The 21,592-nt window shown below is 37.5% G+C and overlaps 1 protein-coding gene across 2 annotated transcripts in view; it reads left to right on the forward strand.

Annotated features, from left to right (window-relative positions):
- Positions 1-13,179, forward strand: part of NME8 (NME/NM23 family member 8) — a 27,477-nt gene extending 14,298 nt beyond the window's left edge. For both annotated transcript variants that reach the window (XM_019509063.1, XM_019509064.1), the window contains 9 exons: positions 508-584; positions 1,071-1,163; positions 4,112-4,272; positions 5,318-5,496; positions 7,699-7,843; positions 8,241-8,348; positions 9,724-9,875; positions 11,755-11,899; positions 12,778-13,179. In XM_019509063.1, coding sequence (XP_019364608.1) covers positions 508-584; positions 1,071-1,163; positions 4,112-4,272; positions 5,318-5,496; positions 7,699-7,843; positions 8,241-8,348; positions 9,724-9,875; positions 11,755-11,899; positions 12,778-13,015 — 1,298 coding nt within the window. In that variant the 3' untranslated portion in view covers positions 13,016-13,179. The remainder of the gene's footprint in view (positions 1-507; positions 585-1,070; positions 1,164-4,111; positions 4,273-5,317; positions 5,497-7,698; positions 7,844-8,240; positions 8,349-9,723; positions 9,876-11,754; positions 11,900-12,777) is intronic.
- The last annotated feature ends 8,413 nt before the right edge of the window (positions 13,180-21,592 follow it).

Raw genomic sequence — 21,592 nt, forward strand, 5'->3', positions numbered from 1 at the left:
CGCCCGCCCCCCCCCCCCCCCCGCCCTTCTGGGGTGTGTACAGCTGCAGGAGCTTCCCACACCTCCCAGACAAGGTGTGACTGCATCCTGTTCTTGCCCTTGCCCCAGCAGCCCCACTCCCTCCCTCACTGAGGAGGTCTACAGGAGTGGGGCTAGTGCCACAGCTCAGTAGACAACCCTTCATGGCCCAGTACCAGGCTGTGGCCCAGTGGTTGGGAACCCCTGATGTAGACATGGCCAAGTATTCACATTATTGTGAGATATTTTGAAATAGCTGTTCTGAGCAGTTGGGAAAAGGTATTCAATCTTGGTGTTTTATAATACATGTTTAAACTGATACTTCAGGACTTCATATTACAGAGAGTATAATCCCAAAACACTGATTTATTCATTAAAATGAAGAAGTTGGAGAAATCCAGTTGTATATACAGAAAGTAATTTAGCTTTTGTAGGTAGGTTGGCAAAAATATTAATAAATATACATACAAAGTTTACTTTTTCCTTTAGAAGGAGCCACATACACTGTTGCAATTATAAAGCCTGATGCTGTTACTGATGGAAGAGTAGAAGAAGTTAAACAAAAGGTAAACAAAACGAAATATGACGCTTGTTTCATTTAAGTTCCAAGATAGGTGATGGGAGACTACACGAATACTAATTGAACAGTCTATCCTGTTAACATACAAATGCTGTAAAAGTGCATGAGTGTCTACAGGTAGTTGAGTAATATTTTCTTATTTGTTAGGAATGATTGTGTATCTGCCACCACCAGTCTTGGGCTAGTAGAATTAGTACAAATTGCATTATTTACCAGTAGACTTCTAATAAATGTACATATTGAATAACATTACATTTTATAAGACATTCACTTGTGTTAGCAAGAGCCGTACCCTGGAACCTAGTCAAGTGCTGGGTTTAATGAAGAAGATACATTTGTGATATTTCATCTTGCTTCCAAAACTAGTCACTTTTTAGATTTATGGTAAGGATTTATAGAAAAGTAATAGTACTAATTTTTAACATGTTTTCCTCCAATTTTACCAAACCGGATGTCTGATCTGTAATTGCAGATTATAGAAGCAGGCTTTGGTATTGCAGCAGCAGAGGAGAAGATTCTAACTGAGGAGCAAATTAGAGAGTTCTACAGTCATAAGACAGAACAGGTAAAAAGGTTACACAAATACAGGCAGCTGTATTTATAGTAATGTCTGTATGGCTTGTAAAATGTTAATGATATATGATTACTTCCATTGGAAAAAGATTATTCATTACAGAGAGAGAAAATAGAGAGATCATCTCACCTCTCACTAGTTCTTCAAAACAACTCCTCCACCGTGCCTCTGGTTGATGGCATTCTAATTTAAATAACAGTACTATCGTTGTTTATTATTTATATTACCATAGTATGCAAGTTCCCTAGTCGTGGACCAATACCTCATTGTGCTAGGCATTGTTCAAACACAGAACAAAATGCTAGTCTGTGCCCCAAATAGTTTACTGTTCACATATAAAACAGGCATAATGGGATACAAAAAATGGGGACAACAAAGAAACAGTGAAACAGTTAGAACTGTAAGAAGTAGTCTCAGTATGCTAGTAGTTTAACAAATGTCTTGTGATTTATAGACATTACAGTGAACAAAAAATCTGAACAAGCACTTGAAGAACGAGATGCCTTTGTGATATGTATGAGTAGCTCCTCCTGCTAAGTGTGAGGAGCAGCATAGGAGAAGGAACAAATGTAATATGTTTGGAATTATAAACTGAGTGGAGTAAGGACTCTTTCAATACTTAATTAGAAATGACAGATGGGAGGGTTAGGTTACAAAGAGCCTTGGGAGAAAATGCAGGTAACTTAGGCATGATAGTACAACGAAGGGGAACCAATGTTGGGATGCAGAGAGAGAGATGACATTGTCAAAGCAGTGGGCTAGGAAAACACTCTTCTCAGTAGCATTCTCAAATGGCATTTGTCAGGATCAGAGAAAAAATATGATTAATTGAGATATCAAATAATGAGATTCTGGTTAACATCTTTGCTGTGAGGATGGGCAGGCAAAGTCATACCTTAAAGGTGTCCTAAAGAAAAAATCTGTAAGAATTGCACATGACCTGAAAGTAGGAACCTTGAGAGGTCTGAGTCAAAGATGACATCCAGGTGTGTCAGCCTGACAGATGAGATGATACTGTTGTCCACAGAGACCTGAAAAGAAGAGAGAAAAGAAAGCAAGTAGGTGTGGGGAGGAAGGATTTAGAGCTTTGATTTAGCCCTGTACAGTTGATACCTTTTTCAGACATCTACAAAGAGAAGTCAGGGACAAAGGGCAAGATTCTAGTTTGAACAGAAGAGAGCAGGTCTGGAATGGGAAGTAGATCTGCAAGTTGTGTGCATGCTGATAGCAGGTGAATTTGTGTCTGGATGAGATGACTAAGCTGAAGATGAAGAGAAGAGAACCAAAAAAAGATTAAGAGACACAGCACTTGGTACAAACTGCAGTATTAGAGGTGCATTTTCCCTGACACAGATAGCCAATGCTGAAACAGAAAACTAACACCAAAAATAAATTCACAAGGGTCCAAGAATTGGGAAATCAGTTATTTCTTCTTCACTGTCTTTAACATATAATTCGACTGTGATGAGCAGAGTGGATTTCCCCTAGTAAAAGAGGGTCTCTGGACTGAGCAATTCCCACCCCGCTACAGCCAATGCCAGACCTGAAAAGGGAGAAGAAACAGAGATAACCTGCCTCAGGCAAAGAAGAACCAGCAAATGAGATGGCTGTATTGACACGATAAGAATGACATAGCAAAAACTATCTTGAAAAATGATTGGGTAAAATGGCATTTACATTCTTTTAGATAATAGAAATCTGTGTTTTAAAGTCATGGTTCTAGGCTTCATTTACTGCTCTGCAATCCTGTTTAATATTGTTAGGTTATGTAAGAGTAACCAAAGCCAGAAGCTGAAGATAATAGAATTGCCTTGGTAGAACTAAATACAGAAACTGATCTGTAGAATCTGTGTAATCACAAAGAATAATGAGATACAAAGAACGTGGCTGGACTGTCGAATGCACTATTATATTTGTAAGCCTGGTATTTAGATAAAACAGACTTTTCTTTTCCATCAAGACGTACTTTTGAAATCACTGAGTAAACATTGAATCAGTGTTCAACAGCATCATTACAGACTCAGTACGATTCTGTTCACTTCTAATTCTTTTTATGTGTATACCATGCAAACCTCTGTATTCTAAATAATTTCTTTTGAGAGAAAATTATTTGTAGAATTGCAAACCTTTACTATACTTTCAAAAATCAAACAGATACAGGGATGTCTAGAGATAAAATAGAATAATAGAAGCTACATTGAAAACCATCACAATTCAACTAAATATTTCTTGTATATTATCCAATCAGAAGTAAATGGAAAAAATATTATTTGATCTGGAGTGGGAGTTGTTGGCAGGGAAAAAATCCAGACTTGTTAAAGCAAACAGAAAGGCTTTGAACAAAGATTGTCAATAGGGAAGTAAATAAGTAACTTAGAATCATAAAATGAATTCCATTACCTATACACAAAAATGGGTCCAACTTATGGATAGACATAGGGAGGTAGCTTTTCCTAAAGAACTTCCATTGGGATGAAGACCATGAAGGAGGAAAAAAGAATAGAAAAGGAATGCTTGAGAAAGTTCTGAATAACCCAAAAACCCTTTGGTGCTGTAGCCTATGCACAATATTTTTGAAGTTTTCTAAATGCGGGATGAAAAGGCAATATATTTTTTTCCATTATATCATGTACACTTGTCCATTTAACTACACAAATCACATTTAGTCGCAACTGCTGTCCAAAATATTTTCTGTACTCAGTTAATGGGTTGGAAAAACACGTGGCACAGAAGTTGTGCCTTGCACCATAATTTCCATTATGTCATGATCTTATGGTGGTGGCTATAATGGGACTAAAACAAGCTTACTCTGTTTCATGGGATTTTGTATGTAAATACCATTGTAAGATACAAGTGAGCTATTCAGTATAGTTTGATTTCTGATAGTGAAGCCAAAGTTCTATTTGTACTTCATAGCTAAGAAATTGTATTTTTTTTAGCCTGATTTTGAGGATTTTGTTCAGTTCATGATGAGTGGACCATGCCATATTCTGATAGTTTCTCAAAAGCAAGCAGCTGATGATAGTGTTCCTAACTGGAAAGAGCTAAGTGAATCAGATGAGAATCCACTTGATGAGTCTGAGTCCCAAAAGCTAAGCAGGTAACTGAAAAAAATCAGATCACACTATTGTTTCATTCTGTTATGTGATTACTAAATGATGACTCTTACAGAGATTCACATTGTGACATTCCTTTATATGCATAGGTTTTCATCTGTATTGGATAATAAAAGTCTTCTTACGTGTTACATAGGAGTCCACCACAGCTGCAGTCCCAGCACTTTTAGGGGTACAGGAACTCTCCCCTCAGCACTTACTGAGAGAAGAGAATAACTAGGGCACCCCCTGAACTAGTCTGCAGAGTAGGCTGGCTGTACAGAGGGAGCACAGATACACCTAAGCGGTGTGGTCGCCTGCACAATCCTATACATTCCAGGACACAAAGACAATTCATTTTAACTAATGTGTGTTTCACCTTTGGCCCGGTCATTGTAGTCTGCTAAACAATACAATAAATTCTAGATAATCTGAAAACAAGCTCTTTAAGCATCTGAAAATCGGCATACAAATCTAACATTTGTTCTGCACAAGGAAGAACTCAAAGAATTGTGAAGTGTGTAAAGTGTCACTCAGCTAGAGTGCCTTGCCAAAAATCATGGAGATTTGAATGAAGAGACAAATTTAGGCAAAGAGACTTATTGAACACAGTATTAATTTAAATATTATTTCAAAAAACACAAGTTGTTATCATTTGTCTCTTCATTTACAAATGTAGTACCTTTCCCCAGATTCATTTCTTGTACCCCAATACTATATTAGTTTTAAGAGCTACATAGTGAACACATAGATACCTGGATAATTCTCAACTATAAACGTGACATTTAAAATGAATTCCTTTTACAAAGAATTCTATAGTGATGTGATTTCAGAGATTATGCTTTTACTAACCATAAAATTGTCGGTATCAGTTTTTGTTTACTGACACATGTAAGGGGATCTTTAAAGGCAGACAAATGGAAACTTTACTAAACTATAAAAAGTTGAAAACTAGTTGAAAAGCTATATTTTCAACAGGTCAATTACAAGATGCATTTATATAAAAAATGTAGATATAGTCACTTAGACTTATTATTTTTCTCTTATTAGGTTGGGAGAAGTCTTGGAAACTGAAAATATGTTAAATGTATGTGATGTCCAAGACAGTATAGAAGAGGCTAGTAGGCAACTTGCCTTCTTTTTCCCAAATTTTCGTAAAAAGAAGACGGGTCAAAATGCTGAAAGAACATTGGCTTTAATTAGACCTTCTCTCTTAAAGGAAAGCAAAAGTAAGTGATGAAAAATACATTTTCCATTGGCAGTAATAAAGCCATTTGATTTTGACTTAAAAAAGCCTGGTATCTTTTAATCAGATGTTTTTGTATTATTTTCTAGGTTCAGTATTGACAGTGCTGCTTATTAGAAAAATATGTGTTCATTCCATTCTACCTTTACAGGCTTTTGTGTGAATACTATTTTATTTCTTCAAAAATTGCCTTGGGGATGTAATTCTGGTTATGCACCTTCTAGAAAATCAGTAAGAGGTTTATTGCATTTAAAATCTATTTAAATAAGTTTTATTTTCTCCTAGGACAATTTAGCTGGTATCTTTAACCTTCAGTGACTGAGCATTCAGTGTTCCAGGTCCAAGGCAACATTTTTGGCAAGTCTGAATAATATCTGACACACAGATTTTTAGGACTACTGCTTGAAAATCCTTTTAGGCATTTTCATGGTATTATTCTCTTGATCTAAAATCTAGTCCTGATTATATATTGTTTAAGCATAGTTCTGCACATTTCCAGGACCTGATTCTACCACCTTTATTCATGTGAACAGTGCTTATTTTGAAACTTAGTGTCATAGAACTAAATCATAGGTAAGACCTATTATCAGTCTTCCTTTTTTGGTTGTTTTAATGCTCATTAATCTTTTGGAACACTATTTCTCCAAATACAAGACAACTTTGAATTTAAAATCACCTTTCAATAATTAGATTCTATACATGGACAATTTATAAATTTGTTATAATTTTCCATGTATAGAATTTCATTATTGCAGGGCCATCTTAAATGTGTCCCTGTCCTCTTGGCTGCAGGGAAAGCAGCAGAGGGATGGGGCAGGCTGCAGGGGGGTGGGGGGCAGGCTGCAGGGGGATGGGGAGCAGGCAAGCAACCTGACCCCATCCCTTGACCCTCCCCACCTGTCTCCCCTGCAGCCTGCTCCCCCCACCTGTATCCCCTCCACTTCTGCCCTGGCAGCTTCTGCCTAAGCCACAGCTTTTGCTCACTCACAGTCTGTGCCCTCCCACTTGCCCCCTGCAGCCTCTGCCCTCCCTGCAGCTTCTGCCCACCCTGCAGCCTCTACCTGCCCCACCTCCCCTTTGCAGCCTCTAACCAGCCCCTCCATGCCCCCACTGCACAGGGTAGCTGCAGTACCAGCTGTAGTTCCACAGATCTATAGTCAGAACCCACCTTTTCCTACTTCTTTTCTGATTATCTTATTGAAGTGAGAACCAGTGTAAGGTCAGTATGAGCTGTCTTCTTTTATGTATCCAGTCTCCAAGACCAGTTCTATAACTTTAGCAATATCATTGCCTCCAGCAAACTCATTGAAGCTGCCCAAGTAAATAATATTTTTACTTGATACAGTAATAATAAATGACAAATATAGCTTATTTATAGACATATTAGACATTTCTGGCTGAGTCGGAGTTAGCTTCTCGCCTTTGGCTAAAAATAAGTGTAGTCCCTGTTTCTCTGATAAGGATAACTTGGATACTGTAGCAGTAATTCTGTTTCTGGACACAGTTAGCAAACACACTTAAAGTTACAGTGTGCCAAACCGCATTGGCAGTAAGAAAAGCAGTTTCAGGTTCCATGAAAAATAACAATAACATTAAAATGAAAAGCTGCTGTAATTAAGAACTCCCATGTTTTTCATGTTATCTTTTGCAATATGTAAATAAAGTTAAGGTTAATATTTCCCCACTAGGGTATGACAAATTAGGTACCAAAATCATGACCTAGAAATCCTCAGGATGGTCTCCCTTGTGTCTGCCAGCCTTTCTTCTTAAGACAGTTTGCATACGGGAAGTTTTTTAAGCAAGGCTTATTACCAAATTACGTACACATAAGCAATCTAACTTTCCTAGATGTTATAGGTGGTGGTATTATCAGACCCTCATTTAAAGGCTGATTTAAAGAAGGCGAAATCTATACACTTCTGAGATTTCTGGCATTGCTTCTTTTTAGAAGGATTAACTATAATAAGCATGCCTCATGTCTTTGGGTGTTCAAGCAACAGTTATTAGGCTCATAAAAATGTTGCTACAAATTATAGTTCTTGATATTCCACTGTTAAGCTAATTATTTTGAAGGGAAAAATTGTTACCAATATGACTGGAAAAGCCCTGTTAGATTTTTTCCCCATATGTATAAAAATGAAAAAAAATATCTCAGGACAGAAATACTTCCTTTTTTAAAATATAGGTACTGTTCTGCAAAAGATTAAGGATGATGGCTTTACAATAGTACTGCAGAGAGAAATCGTTTTAACAGAAGAACAAGCACGAGAGTTTTACAAAGAGCATGAAAACAAAGATTATTTCCCAACACTTCTAGAACAAATGACCAGGTATTCTTTGAAAAGCAACAAATTTGAACATTCACAGGTACATTAGATAGAGAGAAAGATTATACAGATTGATTAGGTAGATACCCTACATATCTAAATGAAGTATAAGGAAGCCATTGTCAGAACTCCCATTGACTTCAGTGAGGCTGTCATTTCATGTCAGTAAATCTACAGCGTACCTTACATTAAATATTCAGTATTGTTTTCCATTTAAATTACCTTCAGTCACTGACAAGAAAAATGTAATTTTTCAGTAGTACTTCACCTGTTCAAGTGACAATTGGATTCAAAATCTCTGATATCAAAGTCCTTTTTCCCTCACAAATTTGAATCCTTTCATCAATCATAATTTACGGTTTTTAAGAGGCTTTATAACATTAATCTTCTTACTTCACAGTGGTCCAACTCTTGCTCTTGCATTAGTACGAGAAAATGCTGTACAACACTGGAGAGATCTGCTTGGCCCAAAGACTCTTGAAGAAGCTAAGGAGAAGTGTCCAACCAGGTAATATTTGTAATAGCTATACATTATTCATAATATACAAAACATTATGCATGTAAAATCCATCTAAATGAATACTACATAGTAAATAGGGTAACTATAGTGTCATCATTTGGAAAGTCAGATCTTTCTACAAATTGTTACAATTTTATTGAATTATAGATTATAATGTATACAGGAACAACTAGATTTTTTTAAAACCTAGCTAATAAATATTGCTGAAAGTTCAGTGTAAAATTTGTTGTTTGGGGTGTTTTGAAGAAAAGAAAGGGATTGTTTGTACCATAGGAACAGACGGATGGCATTTCCTGGGTCACTGAGTCCAGTCATCTGCATTTGCAAACATTGTTCAAACATTACTAAAAATTGCCCTTTCAAACTTCAAGCATCACAGCTAAAAGGCACAACGCTCAAAACTCTAAGAACACCCTACCAGCCTCATGTAAAAGGAGAGACAGGTGTACAGCCAAATGGTGGAGAAGTAATTGGTTAACTTATACTCAGAGAATTACAGGAAAAAACCGCATTCTACCCTGAAGAGGAAGGCAAAACCTTTGCAGTCCTTACCAGTCTGACCTAGGGGAGAAATTCATTGCTGCCCCCAAATCTGGTGTTTGGTTTGACCATGAGCAGGGAAGCAAGATGATAGACCTGATTAATTTCTATAATTTGCAGAATTAGCTGATGATTATTTTCTGTGAGAGTGAATTATTTGATATTACTCTAGGACTCTTACTCAGATGATATATGTGTTTAAAACAGTTTTATTTATTCTCTTTGTAGAATAGACTCCAGTGTTCTAATAATATTTGTGTAACTTTTGTGTCAGTACAGTGATTATTTATTAACAAATTTCTATTTTTTGTAAACAAATAATTATGCTGGCTTTACCTGTTTAGGATAAGATTTATAATGTTGAATAGTTGTAGTAGTATCAATATTTGACATCTATTACACTATTACTGTTCATCATTAGGTAAAACCTTATTAGCTTTTCACCTTATGGGAGTTAGTGAACAGTTTAATGGTTTCAGTAAGGATTTATAGTTGAAATTAGATAAAACTGCAGTAAACCTTTAAAGTCCAATGACTTAGTTAAACAGGATCAAAAATATTCCAGTGAGAAGTTGACTACTTTCTGATAACAGCAGAAAACTTAAGGTAGAGCCTTCAAAAGTTCCTCCTAAATCTGTTGAAAGCCAAAATATTCATTTAAAATGTATTGATTCCTCTCAAAGGTTTTGTGAGTACCCATTCCATCTTCATTGTCCACCTCAAAAAATAATATAAGTTTGGGTGATTCCCAGGGTTAGAATTAATCCAATGTACATTTTCAGACTGCTGCATCACTGAATTTCTTTGCTGTCTTAATTGCTAGTTTACGTGCAGAGTATGCAATAGACAATGTACCTTTCAATCTGCTGCATGGCAGCTCCTCACCTGATCAGGCTCAGAAGGAATTAGAGTTCTTCTTCCCTATGGAACACACTTTGGCAGTAATAAAACCCTCTGCTCTTAAGGAACATAAAGGTAAACTTTCCAAAACATGTAGAACATGCTTGTGCTTTTCATTCCTGAAAAATATTATCACTGTATAATTTGGAATAAACTGTATCAAATGCATTCTTTTTATTTCCTGAATCCTTTCACTGTGCTTAGTCCCATTCTGCAGGGCTTAGTAAATCCTGAAGCAGGCTTATAATGGATACTTTATTAGTGAAATATTATGTGGTTCCTTCTCACTTCATGGAGCTGGTGGTGAGCTAGGCCAGGATCAAAATGTCTTTGTGCCTCAAGTTGGGTATTGCCTTGTCTAATTTTTGAGCATCTGCCCCAGGAGGGCAATTCAGAATGATTCAGTAGGGGGATTCAAGGATCCCCCTACAGTCAAATGCAAGGCTTTAAATGTGCCTAAATTACTTTCATAGGCAATGGGGAGATTTGGCACCTCCAAATGATGATTCAGAGGTCCTGGACCTAGAGAGAGCCAATAGGAGTTTGTTTTTACTGCCCCACTTATTAAGCACCTGGATAACAGTGTCCATTAAGCATCTCTGCTAACTTGCCATTTACATTTAGTGTCACTTCTGAGATAGTCATGTAATGGGTTTCTGAAGAGAAGCTTTTGGGGAAGCCCAACTTTTGCTCAAAAGCTTAATGGCTAGAGTACTCAGAAGAGGGTCACCTGGATTCTAGGTCCCATTCATCATGACTAAATCAAGGGTGTCAAAGATACAGTCTGTAGGCCAGATTTCGCCTGTGGAGGCCTATGATTCAGCCTGCAAAGCAGGACTGGACTGACCCAGAGTGCTGCTATGCTAGCCTTATGTGCTGTGTGTAGTGCACATGCTAATTGCAGCCACATGCACACAGTCTGTGCCACATTATCGTCTTGCACTGCATGCAGCTTGCAGGGCTGAGGAATGGACTTTGTGGCAGGCATGGGGTAGTCTGGGTCATGTACTGCCTGCACCAAATTGGCCCTGTGGACTGGATCCCTATGTACTAAGTTCAACCCACAGATTGGCCCTGCACCCTTCATCCACTGTGAGGGGCCAGATGAGTTTGATACCTCTGATTTTAAACCCACCTCCCATTTCCTAGTGCTAGCTATTCAATAAGCTGTGAGGACATTGCCCACCTCTCTTGTGGAAAATGGGCCACAAGGAAATCAAACGTATAAGAATCCCGAGGACTAAAGGAGAAAAAGCAAGAGAGAGTCTGTCTGTGTAGCCTAGTGGTTACAGCACTCCCTGGAAGGAGGATAATCCTACATTATCATCCCTGCTGCTAAGACTCGGTGCTTTTGCCACTGGACAGGTGTTGGTTAAAAAAACTTAAATAAAACCTGGCAATAGAAACTGAACTCTTCTCCAAGTTGTGGTCCTAGAGGAGAGCCACCATCATCACCACTGGTTTTGAACTAAATTTAGTACTTCTTGTGTTAGAGTGGGGATTTCTGCCTATTAACAGAGGCCTTTTCCAGAAATATAAGTGAAATTTAGTTGCCTGGGCTCCTAATGGGTTTTATGACTGCTTTTTTATAAAAGCTGCAGTGGTTATTTGATTTTAAATTACCCCATTGTCTTTGACTCTCTCTTTTCCTTGTTTGGAATAGTCCATAAATATCTTATCAAGTCAGTTGATGTGTGCAATGTCACATTCTAACTATCCAATCAGAGATAACAATATGAATTTTCATGTCCTTGATAGAAGTAGTTTAGACTTTTTGTCACTTCTATGGAAATGGATTATGACAACTTTAATTAAAATAATTTATTGTTGGTTTTAGAATATATTAATCCATTCAGCATATTGCTTATGATTAAGATTTTTCCAGGTTATAATTTCTACATATACTTTAAAGAATAACTATTTCAAATAATGAAAATATTTTTTTTCCTCCTAGATGACATAATTCAGGAAGTCACAAATGCTGGATTTATTGTATCGGAGATGAAGGAAATATGTTTTACTCATGAAATGGCAGAACAGTTTTATAAAAATCATGAAGGGAAACCTTTTTTTGATCAGTTAGTGAATTATATGTCTGAGTAAGTGTCTAATTGACAATATCATGTCACACAAATGTAGCAGTACAGTTTCTGAATTTATAAAGCAAAGTTTTTACTACTTTTAGGAAGCAAAATATAGCAAAATGTAGAGAGGCCCTCAGAAGTCCAGACTACTTTGTCATTTTCTCTGGCAAATGTAGTTTAAATGTCAACGGTTACAAGCTCACTATTTCTTACCTTTTTAGAAGAGTATTCTTTTTCTGAACTGAATTTACACCTGCAAAAATCTCTGGCTGATAACCTATGAGTTCTGTTAAACTGAGTTGTAACTACTTTTTTTTTTAATTTGTTCTTCAAAAAGAGAGGATCCCAACTGTCACTATGTGTTTTTCTTTATGGACCTTAGACCAAATGATTTATCATAGCACATATTATGGTAACTAATGATGAAACTGAAGTTATGGGCTGGGATACAAGTTCAATAAACTGATTTAATCTAAATCACTTAAATCTGATGCTGCATCCATCCAAGTTTATCTAAACCAGTTTCCGCCATTTTGAAAGCAATTTATATTCACTGAACTTCTGTTGTGTTACAGATTTGAATTGTATTCAGATCACTTATACTGGTGTATGTGTAATTTCTGTCCCTAATACAGGGACACACATGGAAATGTGACTATCTTGTTATGCTATGTGTATGTTGGAGTCTTTTGATAACTTCCATTCCCAAACTCACACAGCTCATTTTCACCCACCTCCAAGGTCAAACAAATGATTCCTAACATAAAGAAGAAACTTTTCCCAGGAGTTAAATTCAGCCCACTATGCAGCACAGACATCAGTATTATAGTCTGCTTTGTAGTTCCAAAAGTCTAAATTTGCTTATGATCTTTAAATATCTAATTTTTTTATAGAGGTCCATCAATGGTAATGATCCTATCTAAGGAAAATGCTGTGGAGGAGTGGAGGAAATTAATGGGTCCAGTCGATCCAGAAGCGGCAAAACTGTGTTCTCCCAATTCAATTCGAGCACAGTTTGCACAAGATATTTTGCGTAATGCAGTTCATGGATCATCCAATAAGGAACATGCATTGAAGAGCATTGAATATGTATTTGGAGAAATTAATTTGGAAAACCTAAGTCACAAATAAGATACAGTTTAACAGTTAAAATTTATACCATAAGACAGTTATTTCCAGATATATATCTGTGTTTATGCCATATAAAAGACACTAATAAAATGATTGCTCCTTATTACAATATTTTGTTACCAATTAGTAACATTAGAGGGCACAAATAAAATATTTATTAGAATATTAATCATAGAATCATAGAAGTAGGGTCGGAAGGGACCTTGTAGATCTTCAAGTCTGACCCCCTGCCTGGGCAGGAAAAAAAACTGGGCTCGAATGATCCCAGCTAGCTAGGCATCAAGCCTCCTCTTAAAGATCCCTTTCTGCCTCCGTGCTCTCAAGAAGGGAGTTTCCCATCTTATAAGTATGCTGCTGGTTACTACTGCCCAAGTGCAGCACCCTGCACTTGTCAGTATTGAAACGCATCCTGTTTTTGCTAGCCCACCCCTGTAACCTATCCAAGTCTTACTGCAGTCTTTCTCTCCCTACTAGCGTGCTCACCTCACCCCAAATTTTGGTATCATCAGCAAATTTAAACAGACTGCTTTTCACCCCGTTGTCCAAATGGCTGATAAAGAGATTGAACAGCGCGGGCCCAAGGACCAAGCCCTGGGGAACTCTGCTGCCCACTTCTCCCCAGGTCGAATATAACCCATCCACCACCACCCTCTGAGTACGACCCTTCAGCCAATCTGCAATCCATCTGACTGTGTAGGCATCAATGCCACAGTCGCCCAACTTTTTAATGAGGATGGGGTGGGAGATGGTGTCAAAGGCCTTGCTGAAGTCCAGAACAACTACACGGCAACACCTGCATCCAGTGCTTTTGTGACCTGATCATAAAAGGCAATCAGGTTGGTCTGACATGACCTGCCCCTAATGAAACCATGCTGGTTGCCCTTGAGCATCATCCCTGAGGCCGGCCCATTGCAGATGTGCTCCATGATGATCTTCTCAAAGAGTTTCCCTAGGATTGAGATAAGACTGACAGGCCTATAGTTGCCCAGGTCCTCCCTCCTCTGTTTTTTAAAGATGGGGACAACGTTGGCCATCTTCCAATCATCCAGCACCTGGCCTGAGCACCACGAGCGCTCATAAAGCCGTGCCAAGGGCCCTGCAATAACCCCTGCTAGCTCGCTCAACACCCTGGGGTGGAGAGCATCTGGACTCACTGATTTGAACATGTCCAGCCCCTCCAGAAGCTCTCTAACCCGGTCCTCCCCAACCTGAGGTCTGGAGGCGTTCCCCTCGAGTCCGTCTTGCATCATGGCAGGGAAGTCCCGGTCCCTGCCCAAGAAAATGGAGGTGAAGAATTAGTTAAAGAGGTTTGCTTTCTTCTCTGGCGCAACCACCACATGGCCCAGAGGATTTTGCAGGGGCCCCACATTACCTGGTGCTTTCTTCATCCTCCCTATATATTTGAAAAAGGACATTTTATTATCTTTGATTTTGGACGCAAGTCCTAGCTCTATGTCTGCCTTAGCTTTCCTGACAGCCCCCCCCAGCTTTCCTGACAGCTCCCCGTTAATGTTGGTAATGATTGTAATGGTTATTTTTGAGAGATAATCTTTGTTATAGCCCTTTAATTAATAGGCTTGTAGCTTTCTAAAGTTTATACATAAGGACAGAAATTTGCAGTTTAATCTTTGTCAGAGGTGATTACCTCTTTCATTGAATGCATATTTTGTATCTGTTGATAGAGTACGTATAGTGTGAACAATCATTTGAGCTTGAGAAATGACATGAATAATTTTAGTGCTGCCTGTTGCAAGTTCCCGTTTTGTGAACCTCATCTCGTGTATTTATGAGTATAGGCATGACAATATTAAGTTTAGTGGTTAATGTCTTCACTCAGTTCATTTAATAGGGATACTGGAGAAAACAGAATTAGTACCTTCATGAGACGATGTTTTTAGAAATGTAGGTAATAAAGGGCAGATAATACATAAAATGGCTGAAGTCTTTGCTATACCTGTCCAAGGTAAGAGAATGGCAAGAAGCTGATTTTTGTTTCTCATTTAAATTGTCCCAGAGTTGGTCAGACTGAAATGCAGCGAGTTTACACAACTTTCTGGGGGTTTTCTAAATTCTTATAGTTGTGTAAATCAGCATCGAGTTGTGGCCCTATCTGTGCGCTAGAAAATATGGCTGTGAACTGGATTGTGAATGAGTGTTGATATTTCTCTCAAAATACATGGGAAAGGAATCAAAATTTTCATTAAAAAAGAACCTCCAGTTTTATGTCTTGAGCTCATGACTGTGTCCTAAGCCCTAGGAATTACATTTCTGTTCATCTATGTATATTCCTTGAGAAATAAATATAATTTTAAAATAATATATATAATAAAGAATTAAAAAGCAGTCACAGATAGTTGGGGAGAATACCTGTTCTTACAAACTGAAATACAAGGGAATATTCTGTTCAATTATGCTAAATATTCTTTCATCTCAGTATGTCATGCTTCTTCTTTCACAGACTAGACTCTGTCAGTCTATTAACATTCCTCCAACACGGTAATTAAAATACATAATACAGATTTCTCATGACTCCTATACTATACCACAAAATCTTAACACTGACCTCTGACCTCAGTATGCTTGTCTGTCAAGCACTATGATTATGGAGAGCAAGGAATATGAAGCTCAAAGTTCATGAAGTAGCCTTTAAACGTACATTATTTGGGTGCCACAAAGCTAGTGGATCCAAAGCATGTTGCAGTGGAAGGCAGTGTTCAAGAAAGGAGCATGATATTGTTGGCTACAAAGGACCAACTCACAGGATCGTAATAAATTCTAGTTTATTGGACAGGATGTGGAGTTACCAATAAAATCATAAATGCAAACTTTGATTTATGGGTGGTACTGGTCACCTTAGCACGCACACATGTGCACTCATTTAAACCCATGTAGTATAGTGTATGATTATAGTGGTGATTGTGAGAGCACTGGTGTCAGTATATTTATCTGCCTGAGGCCCTAGAGTCTGCCGTTGATGGTCAGCTTCCTTCAAGGCGATGTCTTCTCCGGAAGGGGTTCACCTGCTTGTCCTTCTGTCTCGGTAGGTCAGGTGCTGGATGAGAGAGCACTGAGGGTCACGCTTCACTGCCTTTTATCCCTTTCTGACAGACTTGTATGATACCTCAGCATCATCTTGGCTGTCCAATCCGGAGGTCATGGTCCCACATGGGTTTTGAGTAGTACATGGCAGCTGTCAGTCACAGGGGTCTCTGCCTGCTGGTACCTGAAGTTTTGGGAGTCCACCCTTGACTTCTTTGCTTAATGGTTGTTACAGGAATAGTCAATAGGATGGGTGCTTAGTCCCAGGAATCAGTTCCTTGGCTTGATTAGCTTAAAACGGCATGTACAATAGAGTTTTGTAATGGTAAGTTCCTCTGGCTAGACTATTGTCAATTAACAGCCAGAGGTATTTGGTTTGTCCTTCATATTCACATTCATTCAAGGGACTGCCCAATATAGCAGATTTTATCACTTTACAATTACAATTTCAATGCAGTTTTTAACAGTGGTCCAGGGTATAACTTCATTCTACAGGGAGTACATTCCTTAAGGTTTTAAAAGTATCAAATACAAAATGCCATGGTAAAGATGAGACACATAAAATATAAAAACGCACTGTGAGAAATATGTAAAAATGCAATGTTAGGTAATGAGGATAAAAAGTTACTGGGGACAGTAAGTGAGGTTAGTACATGATATATTTAGTCTTTGAAGTAGATATTTTAGTGCTTTTGTTTTCTTTAGTGACACAGCTTAAATGGGGTAGATGTAGTTTCTAGGTTTCTCCTACAGAAAGCCACTTCAGCTTCCTGGCTTGCTCTGAGCCTTGCTACACTGATGGAATGAGTGTGCTAGGTCTCTGCCAATACTTAGTAGAAAAAAGAAATGCACAAAATGGGGGTGGAGTGGGTGCAGGCAAAAAGGGGCTTCTGTTATATCAATATCCAGAAGTGGAATGTACAAAGGGAGCTTTCTGCTACAATATTGCCAGCTGGAAATATATTGATTCATCATATTTCCTTCTCTTTGGCTCTAGTCTGCCCTGTTCTGGAAAGGAATCCTTTCTGGATGCTGGGGCCACAGTTTGCACATGAATACATGCACACCTGTACACATGCATATTCATTCTTTGTCTCTATGTGGGGGATCAAGCCCATTACATTGTGTTTTTTCTTGATTACACTAAAATAAATATTAAGTGGAAGCAGAATTTGCTAATATAGCACTAAACCTTTGGAAAGGATTATTTTATGACAATACAGATATGATTAACAATGTGAAATAGATATATACATATGTGAATCTTTAGCTATTGAAAAGCTGCTAACAAAATAATGACTGTTTGATATATCTCATACAAAGGCTTTGAATGCTGTGGTACATTTTATTGCCCCTGTCTCAAAAGTTTCAGTTAGCTCTAGCTGTTTCATAGATCTGCCTGGTTAAGTGTGATGTAATTTTATTTACTATGCTATTATTTGCTTAACCTTGATACTTTAAAGGCCATTACATCACTCATGGCCTCATAATTCAGATATACCCAACCTGTCCTGAAGAAAAATATGGCTACTTTTTTCCAATAGGAGATTTTAAAACTTTAGCTGTGGGTGGATTGCACAACTTGTGGCCTATGTTCTTTAACACTTTTGAACAAGATCTTATGTGTTTAATTAAGATGCCAGTTGTTTTACCATCCCTGTGGAGGAGATTATAAGGTTCTCATGGCTGAAATGTTATAATTAGATCTATAAAGCTTATTTATGTATGTTGCCCAAATATTATGAATATAAAGCTGAACTGTTAAAACGCATGCCATTTATTATACCTATTTACCTTGATTAATTATCTTCTTGGACTTGTCTTCTTTTAGCAATTGAGACCTTACTTCTAAATAAAAGAGAATGTAATTTTGGTGACAGTTGATTAGTTAAACATTGTGTAGTCCTGTATAGATTAAGATGTTGCAAAGATTTGTAATAAAGAACTAGAAGTTGTACCAGAAATGGCAAATGAAAATTATGAGTAACATATATCAATTTTTGCTTGTAGCGTGAGACAAACAGAACCACAGAGTAAATGTGCATGTGTTCATCGAACATGTACATATTTTGTTGTTTACAACTCTTATGAAATGTTAATCAAAGATTAAAAATATATCAAAATCTCTTGCAATAATGTAGGCAACTGAGATTTTAAAAACCTCAAAATAGCAACTATTTTAATAGAATTGCAATAGATGATGGTAAAGAAGGAAGACTATACAGCATGGAAAATAATGGCAGTTGTGTTAATAGAATAAAAATATTACCAAAGAGATTGTCAAGTTAAGCCTAACTGTACCAGTTGAGACCATACATAGTGTAGTAGCTTGACCTCTTCACAACTAGTTACAATCCTTGTGAAACAGCCAGGGAATTAGTTTTTAAGATTACACTAAAAATAAACTCACTTTCTTTGGAATAAAAGTATTTTCCCTTTGTGAGATGGCTTGTAAGATATTTATTGACTTTTCTTGACCATTTATAATAAAATATATCACTATCAAAACAAAGAGATGTATTTTGAAATGTGTTTCTCCCCTTATGGACCTTCTGTTTTACCAAAAGGGAAGATATATTTTAGCTGGATTTTTGCCAAATATCAGTGAATATGTTTGCTACCTAATATGTGCTCAAGTATCTCACAAACTGAGTGTTTCAAAAAAACATATATAGCCAAATCCAGTGGCATGAAATGCAATGTTTTATAGGTCACTGTGATGTAATGAAAAGAGAGATATGAACTGTTCATAAAATATTAGGTAACTTGATAAAAAGACATACTCCAGTAAGGAGCAGGTAAAACGAGCAAGTTCTGTCATCCTGTGCTACTTCATTGGTTTCCCTTGTCTTCTGTCCACCAATCAGGATCATCAGCTAAAAATTCGAGGGCATCTATTCCATTTTTCCAGGATTAACTATGACTAAGTAGCTCCCTTTCTCCTGTACTCTGACCTCTTCAGTGGTAGTGGTGGTGTCCTTTCCATGTCATTAAGCTGATGTCTTCATCACAATATAACCGTAGGTGGCCTAAATGATTAAGACCAGGACAAGTTTGGGCATCTCTTGATGATTATAGGACGTAGCTACACATCGCCCTATGATGATGTAGCAAATTACTATGTCTTCATATGGTGCACTATGGCAACATAGCAATCATATGGGTCTACACGTCATTGGCAGCTCTGTCGCTTTAGTGGTTCACTCCCCCATTTTAGCATACTGCTACAGAAATGTAGTGATGAAATCTAACCATGCACAGTGCGCATGGAGCAGTATGGGCAGTTAATGCACCGTGCTTTAGCACTAACAAAAGGAAGTACTAAAGCCCAGCACTGTAGCAACATAGTGCTATGGCAACAGGTAGATGAAAGATGGTAGGAGATGTTACATGGAGCCTTTAGGATGTATTTGGGATCTGGTCTAAGCATTCTGGTCCAAAAGAGAGATGTTCTCTTTTCCAAATTGTTTCCTTTTGTGGATTTTGCTCCCAGTATAGCCAGACAAAGGAGCTGATAAGAAAAGTCAAACTAAACAAACTTCTCCCAGAACATGTCTTCATGTCTCGCAAGGATGTTCAGATTCCCATCTCCAACAGAGATCAGATTTCTCACATTTGGTCTTAAAAGCAATTAAAAGGAATTATAAATAAACATGCAGTATCAGTATGATATCTGTGATCCTTTCTATAGAAACAAAATTTTTCTCAAATCAAACCAATTTCTTCTTTGTGCCAAACTGTATTTATAGATTTGATTCCTATTCATCCATGCAAATTAATTGGATCGGAGATGGCTTTCCTGAAAATCTGTTAGACCAGTGGTTTTCAAACTGGGGCATGTTTACCTCCAGGGGTACGTGGCACTTTGCCAAGAAGTATGTACCTAAATTTTAATAATGATGGTAAAGCTTCCAATTGGCCAGTGTGCGGTGAGTAATAGCATTGTTGGGTGTTGACACTAATGAACATGCCAAGATGTGTTGGGTATAGGAAGTATGAGCAGCAGTATTCTTCAGGTAAAACAATATAAAGCCAGAAAAGCTTGACAGTTAATGGAACCATTCTAAGATGTATTTGCATTTATGTTTGACTGCTAATCACAATCACATTAAGATTACAAGTCAATTATGTGTAGTTATGGGTAAATATTTTTCAGGTTTCATATTTTTGGAATTCAGGTTACGATGTTGGTTTGAAATAATTTTACAGCAATTTGGGGTTATTTTGTATTTTGAATCTTATTTTAGTTAGTTAACTGGATGATTGAATGAAAAGAACAAAACCAAACAAAATAACAGTGAATTTAGTTAGTACAGTGACTCCAGTCATTTGGTTCATTTTGCAGACAAGTTCATAGATTGATATGTGATCCATATGTCCCTCTCTTAGTATACTGATTACTGTACACACGTGGGTAGTAGTAAAAGACTCCCTGGGAACATTTTTCAATAAGCCTGTCCACTTTTAATTTTATAGAAATAAAACACTAGACATTCACACAGCAGTAGCTATATAGCCAGAAATTACTACCTGTACCAGTTAGTTTGGCCCACTACTTTTTGTAGCACTAACAGAGACATATAGAAGATGGCTTCTGTCTATCATCATATAAATTAGCGGGGGCCAGTCTTCTGGACAAACATGCCACAAATTAGCTTAACCCCCTGCCTGAGTGCCACTTCAATCCCTTTTCCTTTGCAATCTGCTGCTTTGCTTTTTGCTTCCTGCCTTGTGCTCCCTGTCTGATGATCTGCTTTCTGTTCCCTGCCCTGTCTGCTAGTGTGCTACCTTTCCCCTCCCCAGTCTGCCACATGCCACACACACACACTGCCCATGCCACTTGTGGCACCCATGCCACAGGTTGGCCATCTATGGTATAAACTATGAGTCCAAGAAATCGAAACATTGTGCTACTCTGCCTTATTCTGTCAGTAAACTGTGTGTATATGGATTTCTTATATCAATACTCCTAGTAACAGCAAATAGAGAATCTGTTCTAAGTGTGACTGTAGCAATGAATAAACTGTGTAAACCTTGGCCAAGTAACATTTTGTCAGATTTGTGAATTTGCTGTTCCTTAAGGTCTGAATCTGTATTTAGGCAACTAAATCAACACTCATAAAATAATGCATAAAATAGTACATTATTGCAATATTGCATAAAATAATTACTTAGGTCCTTAACTCTCAGAACTGAATTTTTTGAAAATTGATGTTTAAACTTTTCATACTTCAGTTTCTTGTCTAGCTAATATGGATAATAGCATAACACTGCTTACCCCTTTTGTGGAGTATTGCAGGTGAGCCACAAACTTACAGTTTTAAATTATTCTAAAATAGAAACCATTGTATTACTGCTAAATATTATTAGTTGCTTCATAAAAATTAGAGATGAAAACAAACATTATGTCATCTAGTCCAACTCCTCTTTTTGTACACAGTTGTTCCTTATGGGATATTATCTATTGCTTTTTGTAGTGCTGTCCTTCTGTCACAAATATTTTTACCAAAGATATTTCTAATTGTAAGGATTAGGAAA

This window comes from Gavialis gangeticus, unplaced genomic scaffold, assembly GCF_001723915.1.
Source record: "Gavialis gangeticus isolate Ggan-Ray unplaced genomic scaffold, GavGan_comp1, whole genome shotgun sequence".
NCBI classification, from domain to species: Eukaryota; Metazoa; Chordata; order Crocodylia; family Gavialidae; genus Gavialis; species Gavialis gangeticus.